Genomic DNA, 20,728 nt, shown 5'->3' on the forward strand with positions numbered 1-20,728 from the left:
TTGTGTCATCTCCCCTCAATGGCCCGCACCTGAATATGTCTCCATGCATCTATGCATCCATCATGCATCATGCATCATTGATTTCCCCTCTGAATAGAACATGCATTGGGGCCACAGAGAATTAGCAGGCTCTATGAATTTGGCCATGTGAAAAGGGGAGACAGAGTGTTTATTTGTATCTGTGTGTGTGTGTGTGTATATGCATGTGTGAGAGAGAAAGAGTGTATGCATGCGTGTTGTGCATTTGTGTGCATGTGTGTGTGCGTATCTGTGTGTGCCATAGCCCATGTGGAAAGATTTTTAGGCGGGAGGGACTTTTCCATCCCCTGTCTCCCTGGTTACATCTCTCTTTCTCTGTCTCTTTTCCCATTATCATACAACACATCCACTCTTTACTCAGCACCTTTACAGATGTCATGGCAAACACCTGGCCTTCTATTTGAGCCCATAGAGAAAAGATATTTGAGCTCATAGGAAAAGATATTTGAGCCCATAGAGAAAGATATTTGAGCCCATAGAGAAAAGATATTTGAGCCCATAGGAAGATATATTTGAGCCCATAGGAAAAGATATTTGAGCACATAGGAAAAGATATTTGAGCCCATAGGAAAAGATATTTGAGCCCATAGGAAAATATATTTGAGCCCATAGGAAAATATATTTGAGCCCATAGGAAAAGATATTTGAGCCCATAGGAAAAGATATTTGAGTCCATAGGAAAAGATATTTGAGCCCATAGGAAAAGATATTTGAGCCCTTAGAGAAAGATATTTGAGCCCATAGGAAAATACATTTGAGCCCATAGAGACTTCAGAGCATGTGATTGATTTTCTTCAGCTACTCATTGCAAACATGACATATCTCTATTATCACGTGTTGAGTATCAGTTGAGTGCCTCTGAGTCTAACCGAGTGCGGACATGATTACCGCCTTACATTGTACTGTGCCTCAAGGTTAAGGGGCTGCCTGGAGAATCTGCAGGTCTACGGTACATCTCTGAGCTAGGCGGTGTTGGTGAGAAGTGGCTTAGCGGAGCATTTCTCTCATAAAGGGATATCCCAATGTACCATGTCATGTACCACTGCCTTTTTCTGTCTGCCTGCCTGCCAAGCCACACAACCTGTAGGGCAGCCATTTTGTACTCATATCACTGCAATCACCACATCCCAACACTAGGGGATTGAGCACTGCACTAATTTGCTGTGCTGTAGTTACTGAATTAAGTACAGCTACGATACAGTTCTATTATGACTCTATTTACATGTCAAGGTGCTTGGCTAGGCCTGACTGTGTTTTTTAAAATTTTATTTCACCTTTATTTAACCAGGTAGGCTAGTTGAGAACAAGTTCTCATTTGCAACTGCGACCTGGCCAAGATAAAGCATAGCAGTGTGAACAGACAACAACACAGAGTTACACATGGAGTAAACAATAAACAAGTCAATAACATGGTAGAAAAAAAAGAGAATCTATATACAATGTGTGCAAAAGGCATGAGGAGGTAGGCAATAAATCGAATAATTACAATTTAGCAGATTAACACTGGAGTGATAAATCATCAGATGATCATGTGCAAGTAGAGATACTGGTGTGCAAAAGAGCAGAAAAGTAAATAAATAAAAGCAGTATGGGGGGTGAGGTAGGTGTGACTGCCTGTGGTTCACAGAGCTCGTTATCCTGCTCCTGCCGAGCTAAGATGTCTGCAGCAGTGGTGGCTGACCCAGCCAATTAGAGATGAGCACACTCTGTTTCTGGTCCAAGTGTTTCCCTATGGGCTTAGCTAACCAGCTTAGTTACTCACAATAAGGCCTTATGATGGGGATGAGCAGGTAAGAGCCAGGCTGCCACACACATCCCTGGGCTAATCTTCTGCTGTCTTCTTAACCTGGCACACAATGCCAGTCTTGGAGGGAATGAGCTGGCAACTGGAGGGTTGCTGGCACCAATATCTCAGGTGCAACCTACCACCGATGTTCTCTTGAGCAAGGAACGTAACCCCCTACACTGCTCATTGGGCGCTGCACTGTGGCTACCCTCTGCTCCAGCCTCTCCAACCTAATGTGTGTGTGTGTGTGTGTGTGTGTGTGTGTGTGTGTGTGTGTGTGTGTGTGTGTGTGTGTGTGTGTGTGTGTGTGCGTGCGTGCGTGCGTGCGTGCGTGCGTGCGTGCGTGCGTGCGTGCGTGCGTGCGTGTGTGTATTGGGGGGTTGGATAAAAGCAGAAGACAACTTTCCATCTCATGCGGACTAATAAAGTATATGTTATTTAATCTTTCTGCTTCCCTACAGTAACCCCCCACACACAATGCTGAATCCTTCCCCAGCACAGCAGGGTAGGTCGGCTCATATGCCTAATGAATTTTGAAGGATACATTAAAGTCTTGTAAAGTCCTAAACTACTTGATTCACCTAGATTATAATTGTAAAACGTATTTTTGATTAATCTCAGGTAATAGGATTTAGAGAGGGATTAAGATGAGAAGAGAATTAGGAGTGTACACAGCCAGAGAGGAGACATTTTAGGAATGGCCTCATCTGAGGCTTTGGATGACTCAGATTTAATTTCTCACCTCAGTGTTACATCCAAACAAACAAGCAAAGTCTGAAGGAGCTGCACCAAGCAAAACAACATTATGTTGTGAGGAGACTGTGTGTGTGTGGAGGGGGGGGGGGGGGGGTTGAGCTCTCCACACAATCCCTCACTCTCCTGAAGATGTCCGCTGTACACATGCCCTCGGGACGCTTTTTGCTCACTCAGCAATTAAATGCATTGGGGAACGATGGACTGCCATTTTAGTATCTTCGCCAACGATTGCCTTCTCCTGCAACAAGACATAGAAGAGAGAGGAGCAGTGGCCTGTGGTCAAAGAGAGTAGCAGAATACATTTTTGGTTGCTGTACAGATTATTTTCTCTTGTTTGTCTCATCTAAATGATGAGAAGCACGCAGCCATATTCATTTAGAAATGAGCTTTTTCAGTCCAAACATAAAGATAGATCAGTAGACCTGGAAGGGACGTGTTTAGGAACTATAAACACACTGACGCTCACAATGGAAAAGCGTGAGTGAGTGACGCACATACTCCTTCACTCCTTGTGAAATCTCCAAAGGCTGCCTGCCACAAAACAATGACTGGAGCCGATATGGTCATCACAACAACGGCTAACCCTATTTCAGGCTTATCTTGCGCACTGCAGCTACAACGATAATTGGAGTTTCCTCTGTCAGTCAGTCAGTCAGTCAGCCAGTCTGTCAGTCAGTCAGTTAGTCAGTCAGTCAGTCAGTCAGTCAGTCATGCCTAAGAGAGGCTCCAGGATCTGTCTACTCTGATTGCTGTCTTTAGTTCCCCCTTCACAATGGCGCTTGGCTAACGAGCAGGTTGTAGTAAGGCTCATATCTTAGGCCATTGAATATGATGACGGTGATATAATCCCACATTTCCCTCATCATTAACTAGCAGATGACAGCGCTAGAGCTGCGGAATGAATCCAGCTAGCCAGCAGGAGATGGTACTGATTGATTGACTCAACCACATTATTCTTATTATTATCCTAGACTGTTTTGGTCAATCTGTGCCAAGGCTAATGAGATAAGAGATTTATTTGAAATGATTGCAAATAAAGACCTTTTAGTGTTTTGATTAAGGCTGACTGCGGAATGAACAGCGCTGTAAATGCTCTCTAATTCCATCATTTTCTCTTCATGCAGCTGCCTGCTAGGTTGCTAACATCCTGATGTGAATGTTAGGTCATGTTCTCTCTGTTGTGATATGTTTATGTGTTGTGGTTGGAAGCTGAAAGGGGCATGCTTGGAGGGGGAGCGACTCTGTCACTCCGTCTGAAGACGTGTCTCCTGAGGTCAGGGAAAGTGCCAGGGTTTGTGCATCACTGTGGTTCTCTCTCCCCATGTTCCTCACAGCATCTACGCTGGTATGCTTTCCTTTGTTTCTTTTCTCTTTTTTTCCCTTTTCGGTTACTGAGTACATGACCGTGCTCTTGCGCCACACAAACATGACTTCACTTTTACGGAGACATGAGTTGACAACAGGCCTGGGATTAGGAGCCCCTCCCCGAACCATACTGAACAACACAGTCTACTTGAGTCACACTTGTTTTTGGATAGAACTATAAAACAGATCTGTCTCTCGCCAGCAGAGTACTGCAGTAATATGTGTGTGTGTGCGTGCCTGTTTGTCTGTGTGTGAGGAGAGATGGGCCAGTTTTGTTATCGGTATGTTACACTGTAGTGGGTTGGGTGGATAAATGTGCTCCATTCATGTGTGAGTGTAATCATACTGATTCCTTTTGTTGATCTGAGCCAGATGCTAAGCAAGGCTCCTCACTGGGATGGGGTCGGTGTGTGTTTTACTCTCCAGCTGTATCTAACTCCACTGACCCACGAATGACATAACCGAAGGATGGACCGCCTACAGCAGAGAGACACAGAGATGGAGAATGAACAGAGGCAGAATGAGTGAGAGAAAGAAGGAGAGCAAACTAGAACAGATGTTGGAGTTGGAGGGATATAAGTGAGAGAGATAACTGAGAGATAAGGATAGAGAGAGAGAGAGAGAGCGACACCATGAGTCAGCAACCTGAGGGTAACCCTCTCCTCCCTCTTGCCCCTTCACAGATACTGGGATCCTCTGTTCTTTTCTCTCCTCATGTTATCATGGTTGTGGAGCCGCTAAGCCTGTCACTCTTCTGCTGACTGCTGCTAATCATGAACCTGAGAGGAGCAAGGTCGTCCCTCCTCTGCAACTCTCCTGGGCTCTGTGGCACAGCAGGGAGGAGGGATGGGCGTAGCTTATGGTTGGTTAACTTTAATATGGATGCAGCTGTGACCGTGTGAGCCCACTGGCCCTTGACAGCTTTTAAATCAGCAGGCTCTGCAGATGCTGCTATAGGTTGAGGCTCTGGCCTATCCTAGGGCCTCACACTCTATTAGATAATATTGCTGCTGCTGTAGCCTACACCCTGTGCTGTTGATATAAGTGCAGATAATTAATTTACAGGACTGGGGATGTGTGAAGTCCATAGCCTGTCCTACTCCTACACAGGCTCAATTCAGACACCATTTACTATCTGAGTTGCTGCTTGACCCGCATCACACCTACAGTACCACTGTCTGAGAGAGAGAGACACCAGGAGCCCAAGGTGCCCTGAGCCAATTTCTCCAGAAAAAAAAGCATCCAGAGCTGCGAGGTTAGAAGCAGTGGATGGATGACACCTTGGGGGCAGCCTGACACCTCAGTGGAGTGATGGTGGGTGCAGAGGTCATTCAGGTGAATGTGTCCCAGCAGGCCTGGGGAGAAAGAGGCCCCAGGCATTTGACTGAGCACAGGGGATCTGAAGCACTGACACCAACAGCCCGCCATTAATTACATGATGGAGTGCTGTGTTTGTGATTGGACCTCACCGTGGCATGGAGCTAGCATCTGCCTCACAGGGATGAGTACCTGTTTCACAACACACACTGCTAGGTTAGTAAATGCCTTGATTCCAGAAAAGTCCTCAGACATATGGAGGAAAGGAATGTGTGCGTGTATCCTCTGCATTACACATAGGGTTGCAAAATTCCGATTGCTTTCCCAAAATTCCCAAGTTTTTCAGAAATCCTGGTTAGAAAGTTCCCTGTATTGGGAGGGAATAAGCAGGAAATCTGGAATTCTTCATTCAGGATTTCTGGAACACTTGGGAATTTTGGGAAAGTTAACGGAATTTTGCAACCCTAATTACACACATTTGGGACTTTGCCACATTTTAATCTATTGAACAGTAAAAGATTTTCACGGATTCCTCCGGAACATTCATCACTCACACTTGTCCCCTGTTCCCACTGATTAGTACTTGTATAAGTGTGTCCTTTGGTTTCCGTTGTCTGTTGATTATTGTTACCAAGTCCATTGGTGCGTGTGAGTACCTGTGCTGTGTGTTTTGGCTTTTGTGCCATTGTGGATTGCGCAGATGATTACGGGTCTAGTCCCGTGCGATAATCATTGTGAGCGTGTGTTATTTATTTGAGGTACTCCTCACTCTTTTGTTTGGGTTTCAACCCTGTGTTTTGTATGGTGTTTGTTTGGTCTTCGTTCCCGTGCCCTTACATGGCATGCCGTAATTTGGGATTAATTAAAAAACTATTACGCATTCCTGTCAGGACCCGATGCGAGAAACAGTCACTAATAATCGTCAGAACCCAGAAGATGAGGCAGACACAGCAGTACTAGAGATGGTGGTTTAATAAAATAACAAAATCTTCAGGCAAAGAAACTAAATCCACAATGTCCAAAAATAAAGCCAAGAGGCACAAAATGGAAATCCTCCAAAATACAAAAGAAACTCCACAAAGTGGTAAAAAACAGCAGGGAAAAACAAACCTCAAAAGACTACTCAAATAATACACAAGAACTAAACCAGAGAACCTCTGGAAAATCCAACAAGAGAAATATCTGTATAAAACAAGGCTTGGGCTGGGGCTGGGTGCTAACTTACAAACACTGAGCCAGGAACTGAGGAACACACAGGGTTTAAATACTAACAAGGGAATGACCTACAGGTGCAAACAATAATTAGAGCAAGAAAAACAAAAGGTACAAAAAAGGTGCAATGGGGACATCTAGTGACCAAAACCCGAACAGTCTTGGCCAAAACCTGACAGAATCCCCCTCCTAGGAACGGCTCCTGACGTTCCTACCAGCCTTCTCAGGGTGGAGGGTCCTGAACTGACGAATGAGGTCAGGGTCCAGTATGTCCTTGGCAGGAACCCAGGAGCGCTCCTCGGGACCGTAGCCTTCCCAGTCCACCAGATACTGCCAGGACCGCTGCACCCGGCGGGAATCCAGTATCCGGTGGACGGTATAAGCCGACTGGCCACCGATGACACGGGGCGGAGGGGGAGGTCTGCCTGCCGGGATAAGGGGAGAAAAAACAAGAGGTTTTAATAAAGAAATGTGAAATGTTGGATTGATCTTAAGGGATCTGGGTAAGTGCAGGCGAAAAGTAACGGGATTGACTCTCCTGTTAATCTTAAAGGGACTGATGAACCTCTGGGACAGCTTGCGAGACTCCACCCGTAGTGGTAAGTTCTTAGTTGAGAGCCATACTCTCTGGCCGGGGTACAGGGTAGGACCGGGACGGCGACGTCTGTTGGCTTGCCGTTGGTACTGCTGAGAGGAACGCAGAAGATTAAGACGTGCCTTCTTCCACGTAAGCCGACAGCGTCTGATGAACCTCGAGGCTGAAGGCACTCTGACTTCTGCCTCCTGGTCCGGGAACAATAGAGGCGCATAGCCAAACTGACACTCATGCGGGGATATACCAGTGGAGGAGGAGCACAAGGTGTTGTGCGCGTACTCGGCCCAAACAATGAAGGATGACCATGTGGACGGGTTGTTGGAAACCATGCATCTGAGGGTGGTTTCCAGCTCCTGATTCATCCTCTCAGTTTGGCCATTGGACTCCGGATGGTACCCTGAAGATAAACTGGCCGTGGCCCCTATGAGTTGGCAGAAGGCCTTCCAAAACCTTGAGGCGAACTGGGGACCTCTGTCGGAAACCATATCTTGCGGAATCCCAAAGACTCGGAACACATGGTTAATCACCAACTCAGCTATTTCCTTGGCAGAAGGTAATTTGGTCAAGGGAACAAACCTGGCCGCCTTAGAAAACCTGTCGATGATGACTAGGATCGTAGTATTACCATGGGACGGAGGAAGGCCAGTAATAAAGTCCAACGAGATATGGGACCAGGGTCGGTGGGGAATAGATAGAGGGTAAAGGAGTCCTTGAGGGCGGAGGTGAGAAGATTTGCCCTGGCAGCACACGGAACAGGCCTTGACGAAAGTGGCAACGTCTTCTTTTATGGTGGGCCACCAGAACTTACGCTGGATGAACTCCAAGGTGCGACCTACGCCCGGGTGACAGGTGAGGCGAGAGGAGTGCCCCCACAGAAGGACTTGGGACCTTGCTGCCTTGGGAACAAACAACCGATTAGCAGGACCTCCTCCAGGGCCCGGTTCGATGGCTTGAGCTTGTTTCACGGAATCCTCCACTTGCCACGAGACCGGAGCCACGATCTTAGCGGCCGGAAGGACAGTCATGTCAGTATCTTCTCGAATGGCAAGAGAGTAGATTCGTGACAAGGCGTCCGGTTTGAGATTCTTTGACCCGGGTCTATAGGTGAGGATAAACTGAAATCGGCTGAAGAAAAGAGACCATCGAGCTTGTCTGGAGTTCAACCGCTTCGCCTGCTGGATATACTCAAGATTTTTGTGGTCCGTAAGCACTTGAAACGGTTGAGAAGCCCCCTCGAGCCAGTGTCTCCATTCCTTCAATGCCATCTTAACAGCTAGGAGTTCACGATCCCCCACATCATAATTCCTCTCGGCCGGGGTAAGCCGGTGAGAGAAGAAGGCGCAAGGATGAAGCCTCTTGTCTTCACCCCTCTGAGACAGGACAGCTCCAACACCAACCTCTGATGCGTCTACCTCCACCACAAAAGGTTCATCCGCCGTTGGTAGTGTCAGGATGGGAACAGAGAGAATGCGCTGCTTGAGTCCTTGGAAGGCCGTCTCAGCTTCTCTTCCCCACAGAAACCTTGTGTTGCCACCCTTGGTTACAGCTGAGAGAGGGGCTGCCACCGAGCTGAAGTTCTTGATGAACTTGCGGTAAAAGTTGGTGAAGCCCAGGAAGCGCTGAACTTCCTTAACGGACTTGGGGGTGGGCCAATCCGCTACCGCCCCTACCTTCTTGGGGTCCATCTGGACTCGACCGGGTTCCACTATAAATCCCAGGAATTGTACTCGAGAGGAATGGAATTCACACTTTTCCGGCTTAACGTACAAATGGCTGTCTAGGAGGCGTTTGAGCACTTGTCTGACATGCTTAGTGTGTTCTTGAAGGGAGCTCGAAAAGATGAGGATGTCATCCAAGTAAACAAACACGAAGATGTTAAGCATATCCCTAAGCACATCGTTTGAGCGCTTGGAACACAGCCGGGGCGTTGGTCAGGCCGAAGGGCATCACCGAGTATTCGTAGTGACCAGTAGGCGTGTTGAAAGCGGTCTTCCACTCGTCCCCGGGTTTGATCCGCACAAGATGGTATGCGTTCCGCAGGTCAAGCTTAGTGAAGACAACTGCTTCCTGGAGCAGCTCAAAGGCTGTGGCCATAAGGGGTAGCGGGTAGCGGTTACGGACGGTTATTGCATTGAGTCCCCGGTAGTCAATGCAAGGTCGTAATCCACCGTCTTTCTTGGCCACAAAGAAAAACCCTGCTCACGCCGGCGAGGTAGATGGACGCATGAGGCCTGCTGCCAGAGCGTCCTTGATGTAGGTATCCATAGCAGCTCGTTCAGTAGGAGAAAGGGAAAAGATCCGACCCCTGGGAGGGCAGGTCCCCGGAAACAGGTCGATGGTGCAATCGTAAGGTCTATGGGGTGGTAGTTTGGTGGCCCTCTGTTTGCTAAATACCAGTTTGAGGTCATGGTAACACTCGGGAACTCGGGACAGGTCGATGGATTCTAGAGACTCGGAAGGGGAACTCTGGGAACTCGGGAAGATACAAGTGGCTTGGCACGTAGGACCCCACTGCTTGATAGTGCCCACAGACCAGTCGATGTGAGGGTTATGGCTGTGAAGCCAGGGATAACCAAGGACGAGAGGGAACTCGGAACAGGAGATCAGATGAAAGTTCATCACTTCCTGGTGTTGGGAAACTGAAAGTCGCAAGGGGGAAGTGGCACGAGTGACAAGTCCAGATCCCAAAGGGCTTCTATCCAACGTAGTAACCCTTATGGGGTCACTTAGAGGTTCAGAAGGAACGCCATTCTCCTTCGCCCAGACCCCATCCATGAAGTTACCTGCGGCTCCAGAGTCTACCAAAGCTTGAAGAGAAAACTCGTGGTCGTCCCAGGAAAGGGTAACTGGAATGAGCAGGCGGGAGTTGGATGGATGGGAGGAGGTTATGTTTCCCGTTACAGTCCTCCCAGGCCTGCACGGGAGAGTGCGTTTCCCTGGAGCCCGGGACATGTGGAGCGGAAATGGCCCGGTTTGCCGCAATATAGACAGCATCGCTCCCTCATCCGGCGGTCTCTCTCAGCCTGGGAGATGCGTCCAACCTGCATGGGTTCTGGTGGAGCCAGCGAGGATAAAGGTGGAGACTCGGAGCTGGAACCGATAGGAGCTAGGGTGAGCGGTCTACGGTTGAGTTCTCTCTCTCTCAGACGCTGGTCTATGCGTGAAGCCAACTTGATAAGGGACTCGAGGTTGTCCGGTGGTTCCCGAGTGGCCAGTTCATCTTGGATGGTGTCAGAAAGACCCTTCAAAAAACACACTGTGAGCGCCTCGTCGTTCCAGCCACTTGCTGCTGCCACAGTGCGGAACTGGATGGCATAGTCCGTCACGCTGGGCCGACCTTGGCGGAGAGTCAGGAGCTGTTTGGCTGAGTCAGGGCCGTTGGTAGGACCTTGAAACACTCGCTTGAATTCTTCAGCAAAGGTAGAGTAGCTGGCACAGCAGGGACTTTGGGCATCCCACACAGCAGTAGCCCAGGCTAGGGCTTTTTCCGACAGCAGGGTGATGATATATGCTATCTTGGACCGGTCGGTGGGAAACAACGATGGTTGCAGCTCAAAGGAGAGAGAGCATTGGGTGAAAAACCCCTTACAAACACTCGGATCCCCTGAGAACCGTTGAGGAGGCGGCAGACAAGGTTCAGCCAGGGGGTTAACTGCCAGGGGCACTTGAATCGGATGAACTGGAGCAGAAGCGGTTGCCGGGGAAAGTCGATCCGAAATCTGCTTTATGGAAGTCAGCATCTCTGACAGAAGTTGAGAATGTCTAGCCATTAAGGCCTCTTGCTGAACCAGAGCAGCTTCGTGGCGTTGGACAGTCCCCTCGTGGTGGGACAGCATGGAAAAAAAATCCTGGGTACTGGCTGCCTCTGGGTTCATTATAATGGCTCAGTGTTTCTGTCAGGACCCGATGCGAGAAACAGTCACTAATAATCGTCAGAACCCAGAAGATGAGGCAGACACAGCAGTACTAGAGATGGTGGTTTAATAAAATAACAAAATCTTCAGGCAAAGAAACTAAATCCACAATGTCCAAAAATAAAGCCAAGAGGCACAAAATGGAAATCCTCCAAAATACAAAAGAAACTCCACAAAGTGGTAAAAAACAGCAGGGAAAAACAAACCTCAAAAGACTACTCAAATAATACACAAGAACTAAACCAGAAAACCTCTGGAAAATCCAACAAGAGAAATATCTGTATAAAACAAGGCTTGGGCTGGGTGCTAACTTACAAACACTGAGCCAGGAACTGAGGAACACACAGGGTTTAAATACTAACAAGGGAATGACCTACAGGTGAAAACAATAATTAGAGCAAGAAAAACAAAAGGTACAAAAAAGGTGCAATGGGGACATCTAGTGACCAAAACCCGAACAGTCTTGGCCAAAACCTGACAATTCCTGCGCCTGTCTCCCGATCCTTCCTGCCAATTTGACAAAGATGCACACATCTAGGAGAAGGCTTTCGGCCAAATGGAGAAGATTCCTTGCTCACATGACATACTGCATGTAATGGTATATGGCGGTCAGAGACTAAACCTCCGGACACCCTGCCTTGTCAGGGGAATCTTCATTATGTGGCATTTAGATTACAGAATAAATTACCTATATGGAAAATTCCACATGTGTTCGAGAGATGTGGAACCATAAGCTACATACTGTAGGTGTGTCTTGAAAACAGACCAATTAGGGGATTGATATCTGTTACTCTTTTACCCAGAGGCAGATTCCTGAGCCCTTCTCTCAGATGCTTTTGAGTGTGTGCGTGTGTGTGTGTGTTTGCGTGTGTGTTTGTGTGCACGCTTGTGTGTGTGCTTGCATGCGTTTGTGGACACCCGTGTGTGCCTCAACATTGAGGTGTTAGTTAAAGTGTGGAGACTCTGAGTCAACCACCCTCAGTGCTCCTCCTCTCCACTGGTATCTGCACTGAGATGCTACAGGCTCTACAGAGCTGTATTACTGATGCTAAAAATAAGCAGAAAATAAATGTTAAAGAATTCCTGGTGTTAACCTTCCATTTGTGAGTCACTCATTCAACTCCAACCAATATGAGGATGAAAACCTTGTGTAATAAACAGGGATACAAATTGAGAGACGGACTTAAAAGCTGATCATCAAAGGAACCTATCTTTTTAGGAATCATACCCCAATTGATATACCTCAAAATGATTCTGATTCCTTCAGTTACTTCCAATAGTGTGTATGGTAATGGTAACATTCACTGTAGGTAGATGTTAATGGGGATAATGGAAGATACAGATATAGTTGACTGAGAAAGTAGTGGGAAGATGAAACACCACATAGTGAGGAGGACATGTATAGGTACTGTGGCAGTACAGAGAGATGCAGAGAAGGAGGGAGTAGAGAAAAGTACAGAGAAAGAGAGATAGAGAGAGCTGAAAGACCAGGGAATGTGAGGTGAAGTTCAATTATTTTCATTTGTCCTGGCTGGCTGCACTCAATCCAAATACACCAGCATACAGGGCTGACGGGTACTATGGAGGCCATTGAGTGCCCATCTCCGAGTGTACAATGACTCTGTTATCCGTGAAGAGGAGGAATGAGGTTCATCTCTGATGTGACAACCTCACTAACACCATCTGACAGGACCGAGCAGGCCACAAAGACTGCATTGTATAGCCACGGGGTTGGTGTGTGCGTTTTTGTTTGCTTGTGTGTGGCGTGCGTGCATGCCTGCATTTGTGTGTGCATCCGTGCGTGCATGGATTTGTGTGTGTGTGTCCGTGCGTGCGTGCATTTGTGTGTGTGTGTGTATGCGTGCGTGCGTGCGTGCGTGCGTGCGTGTGCATGCAAACAGCAGGAGCCTCTCAATAAAATTACAAAGTAACACATTAATTACATAGTAAGTTGAATCATTCTCAGTCATATTCTAAGTACCGTAAATTATTTGACATTTTGCTGAAGGGAGATTATGCATTGCAAGTCTAGATTGTGGCCTGGTATCAACTTTACCCTTTGAAGTATTTGATGTTATCATTGCCTTGGTCTTCAGAGAGATGTGACATATAGTGTATGGGATTTATTTTAGACTGTTTATATGGCCTGTTTCTTTGGCATTTCTCTGAGGGAAGACTTGCATGGACTACAACCAAATTCTGGGACAGTTTGGGCTGGGGCTGGCAGATTGTGCCTCTGTTCCCCTGTGTCTGTCTGTGTGTCTGTGAGCCTGGACCAGCTGTGATTTGTCCCTCTTTAGAGCTGAAGAGTGGACACGCACAACTTTTATCCTGAAAAGCTGCCCCCATAGGGATAGTAATTCCTAAAACATGCCACATGGCATGCAAAAGAAGGGTTGATTTATGGTAACACCAATCTTTAGGGGCAAAATATAGGTCAAACTGAGTATGATGAGGATATTCCTAACAAGTAATGACTCGTTTTTATGTTATTTTTTGTCACTGGATTTAGATGGTGTTTGTCATGACTTGTTCTGTTATAACAGTTAGTTAGGTAGCCAAACATTACATGACCCATTCCACTACAAGCGTTTTTCTAAGAACACAAAAAAATATTTACCAACAATTTGTAATTTTGGGATATGTTCATTTTGACCATTGTTTGATGAACAAGGAGATAAGGTTGTAGATTATGCAGAAGGTGTCCCATAGCTCATCTTTATTCTATTACTCTACCTATACTACATCTCCATTGCTATCACCAGCTATGTCTACTGTAGAGGGCTGTTTCTTTCTGAAAGGAGGTATTAGTATTCATAGCCATGCATACAGAGTTGTGTTGAGTGGAGTTTGTCTGCCCGGCAGAGAGGAGAGAGAGGGAACATGATGATTACTGAAGCTCAGTGCCAGTCGAGCCATTTCAAAGCCACTTCTCCCCCCACTGCCAGCCTGGAGACGAGGCTCACATCCAAGACACTGAAGATCTGGTCTCTTTTCTCTCTCTCTCCTCTCTTTTTTATCTCTCTACTCGTCATCTTCTCCGACACCCAGCAAACTTTCCTCTGCTTTTACAGGAAGACTCTCAAGTTCCTGTCTCCTTTCAAACGCTGTATGAACTTCCTCTGTTTTTAAAAAGACATTAGGGGGTTGGTTAGAAGAAGCGCTATCTCCTGAGTTTTTGCGTTGAGACCTACAACTTCCTTTGGAAAATGTGTTGTGTTGGCCTATGCTTGGTTGTCATTGAACTTGTGAGTGTCTAACAATTGTATGCATATTATATGAAACCTTGTTGTCAGTTGTATTGTGTAGATGAGGTGCATTCACTGGAGTGACTGATGGAATGGAAAAGCAGCATATTGTTTGTCCTCTAAACTCTTGTTTGTTCTCTAAACTCTTGAAACTGAACCTCTTGTACATTTGTCCTGTAATAACACTTTGTGTCTCTGTCTGCTCAGGGAAGGTTCTGAACACGGACCTGCGCCACTACCTCAGCCTGCAGTTCCAGAAGGGCTCGTTGGACCACAAGCTGCAGCAGGTCATCCGGGACAACCTCTACCTGCGCACCATCCCCTGTAAGTCTCCTCAACCTCTGCTCTGAAATGGCAACCTATGCGGGCCCTGGTGAAATGTAGTGCACAATAGATGACAGACGCACCCCTCAGTGTCTCTCTCACACACTTGAAAATCACCATGACAACACAAGCAAAGACATCCTCAAGAACCCAGATATTCCTCCTAAAAGCTAGTCTGTGATTAAGGTCTTTTATGCGAAAGCTTTTACTTTGAGTGGTTGAAGATATAAGTCAATCTGCAAATGAGATGAACTCTGAATGACCTTTAGAGGCGTCAGTTAAGAGTAGACGTTGAGGTGCTATCCTCTTCTCAATGGTCATAATAGCTGTGTTCTTAGAGCAGGAAAGGATGTTAGGTTCTATTAGAAGAGACGATGAACATGCATGGAGAACAGAGACCTTATCTCCAAATTACTACATTACTATGTAATTACCACACATATTAAGTGACAAAATGAAGAGCATAATATTTACCATGACATTTTTGCAAAGGAGAGTCTCTAATAAGAACAGTAACATGTTTGAGTCCCACACACAGTCCCACTGTTCCTCAGGCTATGAAAGACAGTTCTGCATGGCACTGTCACAAACGCAGGCAGAAGTGTGAAATATTTCCAGGAAGTAAGCAGCTTACCTCTCATGTATATTTACGTTTTTGGAGAGGAGGAATATTTCTCCCACTATCACTCCCTTCTCTCAACCAAATCAAATCGAATCAAATTGTATTTGTCACATGCGCTGAATACAACAGATATAGTATAGCAGTTGCCATACCAGGCGGTGATGCAACCGGTCAGGATGCTCTCGATGATGCAGCTGTATACATTTTTGAGGATCTGGGGACTAATGCCAAGTCTTTTCAGTCTCCTGCGAGGGAAAAGGCGTTGTCGTGCCCTCTTCACAACTTTCTTGGTGTGTTTGGACCATGATAGTTTGTTGGTGACGTGGACACCAAGGAACATGAAACTCTCGACCCGCTCCACTACAGACATATCAATGTGAATGGGGGCCTGTTCGGCCCTCCTTTTCCTGTAGTCCACGATCAGCTCTTTTGTCTTACTCACGTTGAGGGAGAGGTTGTTGTCCTGGCACCACACTGCCAGGTCTCTGACCTCCTCCCTATAGGCTGTCTCGTCATTGTTGGTGAACTTAATGATGGTGTTGGAGTCGTGCTTGGCCACGCAGTCGTGGGTGAACAGGGAGTACAGGAGGGGACTAAGCATGCGCCCCTGAGGGGCCCCCGTATTGAGGATCAGCGTAGCAAATGTGTTGTTGCCTACCCTTACCACCTAGGGGCGGCCCGTCACGAAGTCAATGATCCAGTTGCAGAGGAAGGTGTTTAGTCCCAGGGTCCTTAGCTTAGTGATGAGCTTTGTGTGCACAATGGTGTTGAACGCTGAGCTGTAGTCAATGAACAGCATTCTCACATAGAACCAATATGACATTAGTTTTCTATAGTTTGTCTCTGACAATTCCTCAGGTTCTTATGTTAGAAATAGTGTTCCAGTATTCACTCTTGAGTGTGTTAGAGTTTCGGTGGGAAAACTGTCTGTGAAACAAAGGCACATTCCTATGAGGCAGAAGAGGGAGAGAGAGAGTCTTCTACATTTACGACAGTTTCTGTCTCCGGTTTCTGTCTCCAGTCTATGCTCCTAGTTTGTCTTTCTTAACCTTACTTTACCGGGCAGAGTGAATCGTGTTTCTCTGACTAAATTCTGAGATCTTTGGAAGAGACACGCCATGGTCTTGAATTACACAATCTTCCTGAGTTAGTCAGTCCTGTATTCTAGCAGTGCTGTGCTGCAATTAGGTTCACTGTGTCTCTCTGTTGATATGGTATACTCCAGAGGCTAGTCTGGCTCTGCCAGATCTCACAGGGGACGGACACATATCCGTAGATCTCATATCAAGGTTCTACGGGACACTGGTTGCTAGCAGAATTAAATGACTATTTCAGGGATATACTATTTCCTCTTCACACTTTTACAGTACCCCTTGTTTTATATTCCTCCCAAACCTACATCTTTCCTGCAGTCCATCCTCTATCAGCTAAAGTGGCCTCACTGCATGACTGTGACTCCATAATTCCCTCTCTGAATTATTGTCTTAAAGAGTGACTCAGTAAGAAAGACTGAATGACATCATTCAATCTACCTTACTCTCTCCATCTTTACCCCCTCTCATTCTCTCTGTTTTTAGCATTCTTGCATTCCATTTATCTCTTTCATTCACTCCCTCTCTATCATTCTCTCTCTCTTTTTCCTCTCTCTCTTTCTCTCTCCATATCCCTCCCACATACAGTGCATTCGGAAAGTATTCAGACCCTCTCCCCTTTTCCACATTTTATTACATTATAGCCTTATTTTAAAATGGATTAAATTAATGTTTTTCCTCATCGATCTAAACCCAATACACCAGGTTTTTAGAAATGTTAGCAAATTTATTCAAAGTAAAAAATGTAAATACCTTGTTTACATAAATATTCAGACCCTTTGCTATGCGGCTGGAAATTGAGCTCAGGTGCATCCTGTTTCCATTGATCATCCTTGAGACGTTCCTACAACTTGAGTCCACCTGTGGTAAATCCAATTGATTGGAAATGATTTGGAAAGGCACACACCTGTATATATTAGGTCCCACAGTAGACAGTGCATGTCATAGCAAAAACCAAGGCATGAGGTTGAAGGAATTGTCAGTAGATCACAGAGACAGGTTTGTGTTGAGGCACAGATCTGGGGAAGGGAACCAAGAAGGCTTCTGCAGCATTGAAGGTCCCCAAGAACACAGTGGCCTCCATCATTCTTAAATGGAAGAAGTTTGACTTAGAACCCGATGGTCATTCTAACAGAGCTCCAGAGGTCCTCTGTGGAGATCGGAGAACCTTCCAGGAAGACAACCATCTCTGCAGCACTCCACCAATCAGGCCTTTATGGCAGAGTGGCCAGAAAGAAGCCACTCCTCAGTAAAAGGCACATGACAGCCTGCTTGGAGTTTTCCAAATGGCACCTAATGGACTCTCAGACCATGAGAAACAAGTTTCTCTGGTTTGATGAAACCAAGATTGAACTCTTTGGCCTGAATGCCAAGCGTCTCGTCTGGAGGAAACTTGGCATTTTCCTTACAGTGAAGCATGGTGGTGGCAGCATCATGCTGTGGGGCTGCTTTTCAGCGGGAGGGACTGGGATACTAGTCAGGATTGAGGGAAAGATGAATGGAGCAAAGTACAGAGAGATCCTTGATGAAAATCTGCTCCAGAACGCTCAGGACCTCAGACTGAGGCGAAGGTTCACCTTCCAACAGGAGAAAGACCCTAGCACACAGCCAAGACAATGCAGGGGTGGTTTCGGAACAAGTCTCTGAATGTCCTTGAGTGGCCTAGCCAGAGCCCGGACTTGAAAACGATCGAACATCTCTGAAGAGATCTGAAAATAGCTGTGCAGCGACACTCCCTATCCAACCTGACAGAGCTTGAGAGGATCTGCAGAGAAGAATGGGAGAAACTCCCCAAATACAGGTGTGCCAAGCCTGTAGCATCATACCCCAGAGGATTCGAGGCTGTCTTCGCTGCCAAAGGCCCTTCAGCAAAGTACTCAGTGAAGGGTCTGAATACTTATGTAAATGTGATATTTCAGTTATTTCTTAATAAATGTGCAATTTAGAATTTCCAATTCTAAAATCTTGTTTTTGCTTTGTCATTATGGGTTATTGGGTGTAGATTGATGAGAAAAAAAACAGCTGAATCCATTTTAGAATAAGGCTGTAACATAACAAAATGTGGGGAAAAGTCAAGGGGTCTGAATACTTTCCGAATGCACTGTAAATACTGTATCATGTGTTAGCAATGCATTACTCTGGATCAAAAGTATTCTGTTTATAGCTAATATCACTGAATCAATTTTAAATCAATACACTGAAAATGATCAAAGTCAGAGATAAAAAATGTGGATTTGTCTGTCCTTTGCTTGTGTGTATCACACAGTTCCTGTAAGGCCATGCTGTCCTTGTGCTTTTGAGAGCTTTCTAGCACTTTGGGTTGATAATGCTCCATTACAAAAGCCTAACATCACCCACTCCCCTTGGCGTGACCAGGGCACCGCAGCATTATGGTCTGTGAGTGGGCCATGAAAGATGGGACAATCAAGAGGGAGTGAGGGAGAGAGAGTGCTCGCAGGTCCTTACTGTGTGCCTTGATAATCCCTGAGTCTCCTTCATTGGGTCTCAGACTGCCTCCATGTCCTCTAGATGGTAACACAGGCGCAGCACAGGCTGCTGAATCTGGCTCTCCTGATTGAACTCTTGGTAACATAAAACCATTGAGTTTAGTTTTTGCGTGAATATAGTTCAGTGCCACACTAAAGTAGGCTTGACATTGTATTCTGAGGTCTTTGTAAGAGACATACCATGGCCTTGAATTACATGGTCTTCCTGAATTCTGACTTTAACGTAATACAGTTCTTTAATTAAAAAAATTGACAATCCTACACACTTATACATTTTTTAGCTATAACCCATTTTCTAGCATTAAAGAAAGCTAATGCTTGCAGTCAGGCAGTACTGAGACATCAGAAGTTCAGTGTCTCATCTTCAAAGTAAGTGCTATGGCCACAAAAAGACTGATGCTCCTCGTTTTTGCAATGCTTTCTTCCCTCTGTATTATTTGACAGCGAATCCCAGTGGAATTTTGAAGTGCCAACATGAAACAATGCAAAAAAATGCCATGTTATTTTTCTATCCCTCTTTTTCTGAGTGAAACCGCCTCTGATGTCCCTGCTGTGGCGTGTGTCTTTGTCTGTGGCTGTGGCATCCATGCAAGCCAGGTCTTTAAAAAGTAGGACCGCAGTATTTGAAAGGGAGAGATTATGAAAGACTTGTTGGGGCACCAATTTGGGTCCAAGGTAGACAAATGTTCATGCATTCTCATTGTCGCTCTCACACATACATACAAACACACACACAGAGGCATGCACACACAGACACATGTGCACAAACACACATGCACACACACACAGGCACACACAAACAAACACAAACACACACACACACACATTGCCAAGAGTTCCACTGCTGAGGGAAAAGTGATTGCTTCCGATGAACGTGACCATGTGAATGACTATGCATAATGGCAGGAAATGACTGTTCTCTGTGATAAAGCATTTATACATCTTCCTATTTATCTTGTCTGCTAAATGAACTGCATTTCATTTTCATCAGGGACATTTATTATCTGGGGAATTTGTTTGAAAATTCTGCTCCCACAGCTCATTTGAAAGTAACCGTAAATTAACTATTGACTGTGAGGATACTTTTTTTCAGTGTGCTAAAATACTTTCTGCTTTCAAGTAGATACTTAGCACCCTCAAAGCAAAGCATAGGTCGTTCTCATTGTCTTTCCCTCAACAGGTTGACAATGGAATAATTACAGTAGTGGTAATATTGATGTGACTTCTGGATGATGCTGCAGGCAAGATAGAGGCTTGGCAGGTAGCGGTGCCCTCAGTAATTGGGCCATGGGGGACATTTTCTGGGACCAAAGCTGTCATGGAGAGACAGAAACAGACATCCTGTTAATGAGAGAATGCTGTGAACTCCCTGATGCTCATATCACACAAGCACCATGTCCTTTTCTTTTGGTTACCTCATCTGTGATACCAGTGGCCCTCACTCCATGTTTCCTAAATCAAATCAAATGTTCTACCATTTGTATCAGTGTTCATGGGCTCATTCTGTCTTAGGTTGTCGTTGCATTCTCATATGCTCATAGGTGTGTGTTTGTTTGTGTGATTGACAGGCACCACACGGCTGCCAAGAGAAGGGGAGGTGCCGGGGGTGGACTACAACTTCATCAGCGTGGGAGACTTCCGTATCCTGGAGGAGAGTGGCCTTCTGCTGGAGAGTGGAACCTATGATGGTGAGCGCTCACTTAGGAGGCGTTCAATAATGAATTGATTAATAAGCTTAGTAGTCAATTGCATTGACCAAGGCTAAATTGATTGGTCAGAGAAACATGATTAAGAGGCTTGTTAGAACTGAAACCTTTGATCACAAGGATACTCAAGAGCCCGTGTGCTGCTCTATCCATTAAGAGCTATTTTAATCTGTAGAGCAGCAATGTGCTGGCCCACCTGATCACCTCTCAGTAGATCTTTCGAACTGCTGAACCCACTACTGCAGA

The 20,728-nt window shown here is 46.0% G+C and overlaps 1 protein-coding gene across 3 annotated transcripts in view; it reads left to right on the plus strand.

Moving 5' to 3' along the window:
* LOC129815141 (membrane-associated guanylate kinase, WW and PDZ domain-containing protein 3-like) overlaps positions 1 to 20,728 on the plus strand; it is a 164,176-nt gene that overhangs the window by 102,549 nt on the left and 40,899 nt on the right. For all 3 annotated transcript variants that reach the window (XM_055868564.1, XM_055868565.1, XM_055868566.1), the window contains exons 2-3: positions 14,440 to 14,556; positions 20,345 to 20,464. In XM_055868564.1, coding sequence (XP_055724539.1) covers positions 14,440 to 14,556; positions 20,345 to 20,464 — 237 coding nt within the window. The remainder of the gene's footprint in view (positions 1 to 14,439; positions 14,557 to 20,344; positions 20,465 to 20,728) is intronic.

This window comes from Salvelinus fontinalis, chromosome 18 (genome assembly GCF_029448725.1).
Source record: "Salvelinus fontinalis isolate EN_2023a chromosome 18, ASM2944872v1, whole genome shotgun sequence".
Taxonomy (NCBI): domain Eukaryota; kingdom Metazoa; phylum Chordata; class Actinopteri; order Salmoniformes; family Salmonidae; genus Salvelinus; species Salvelinus fontinalis.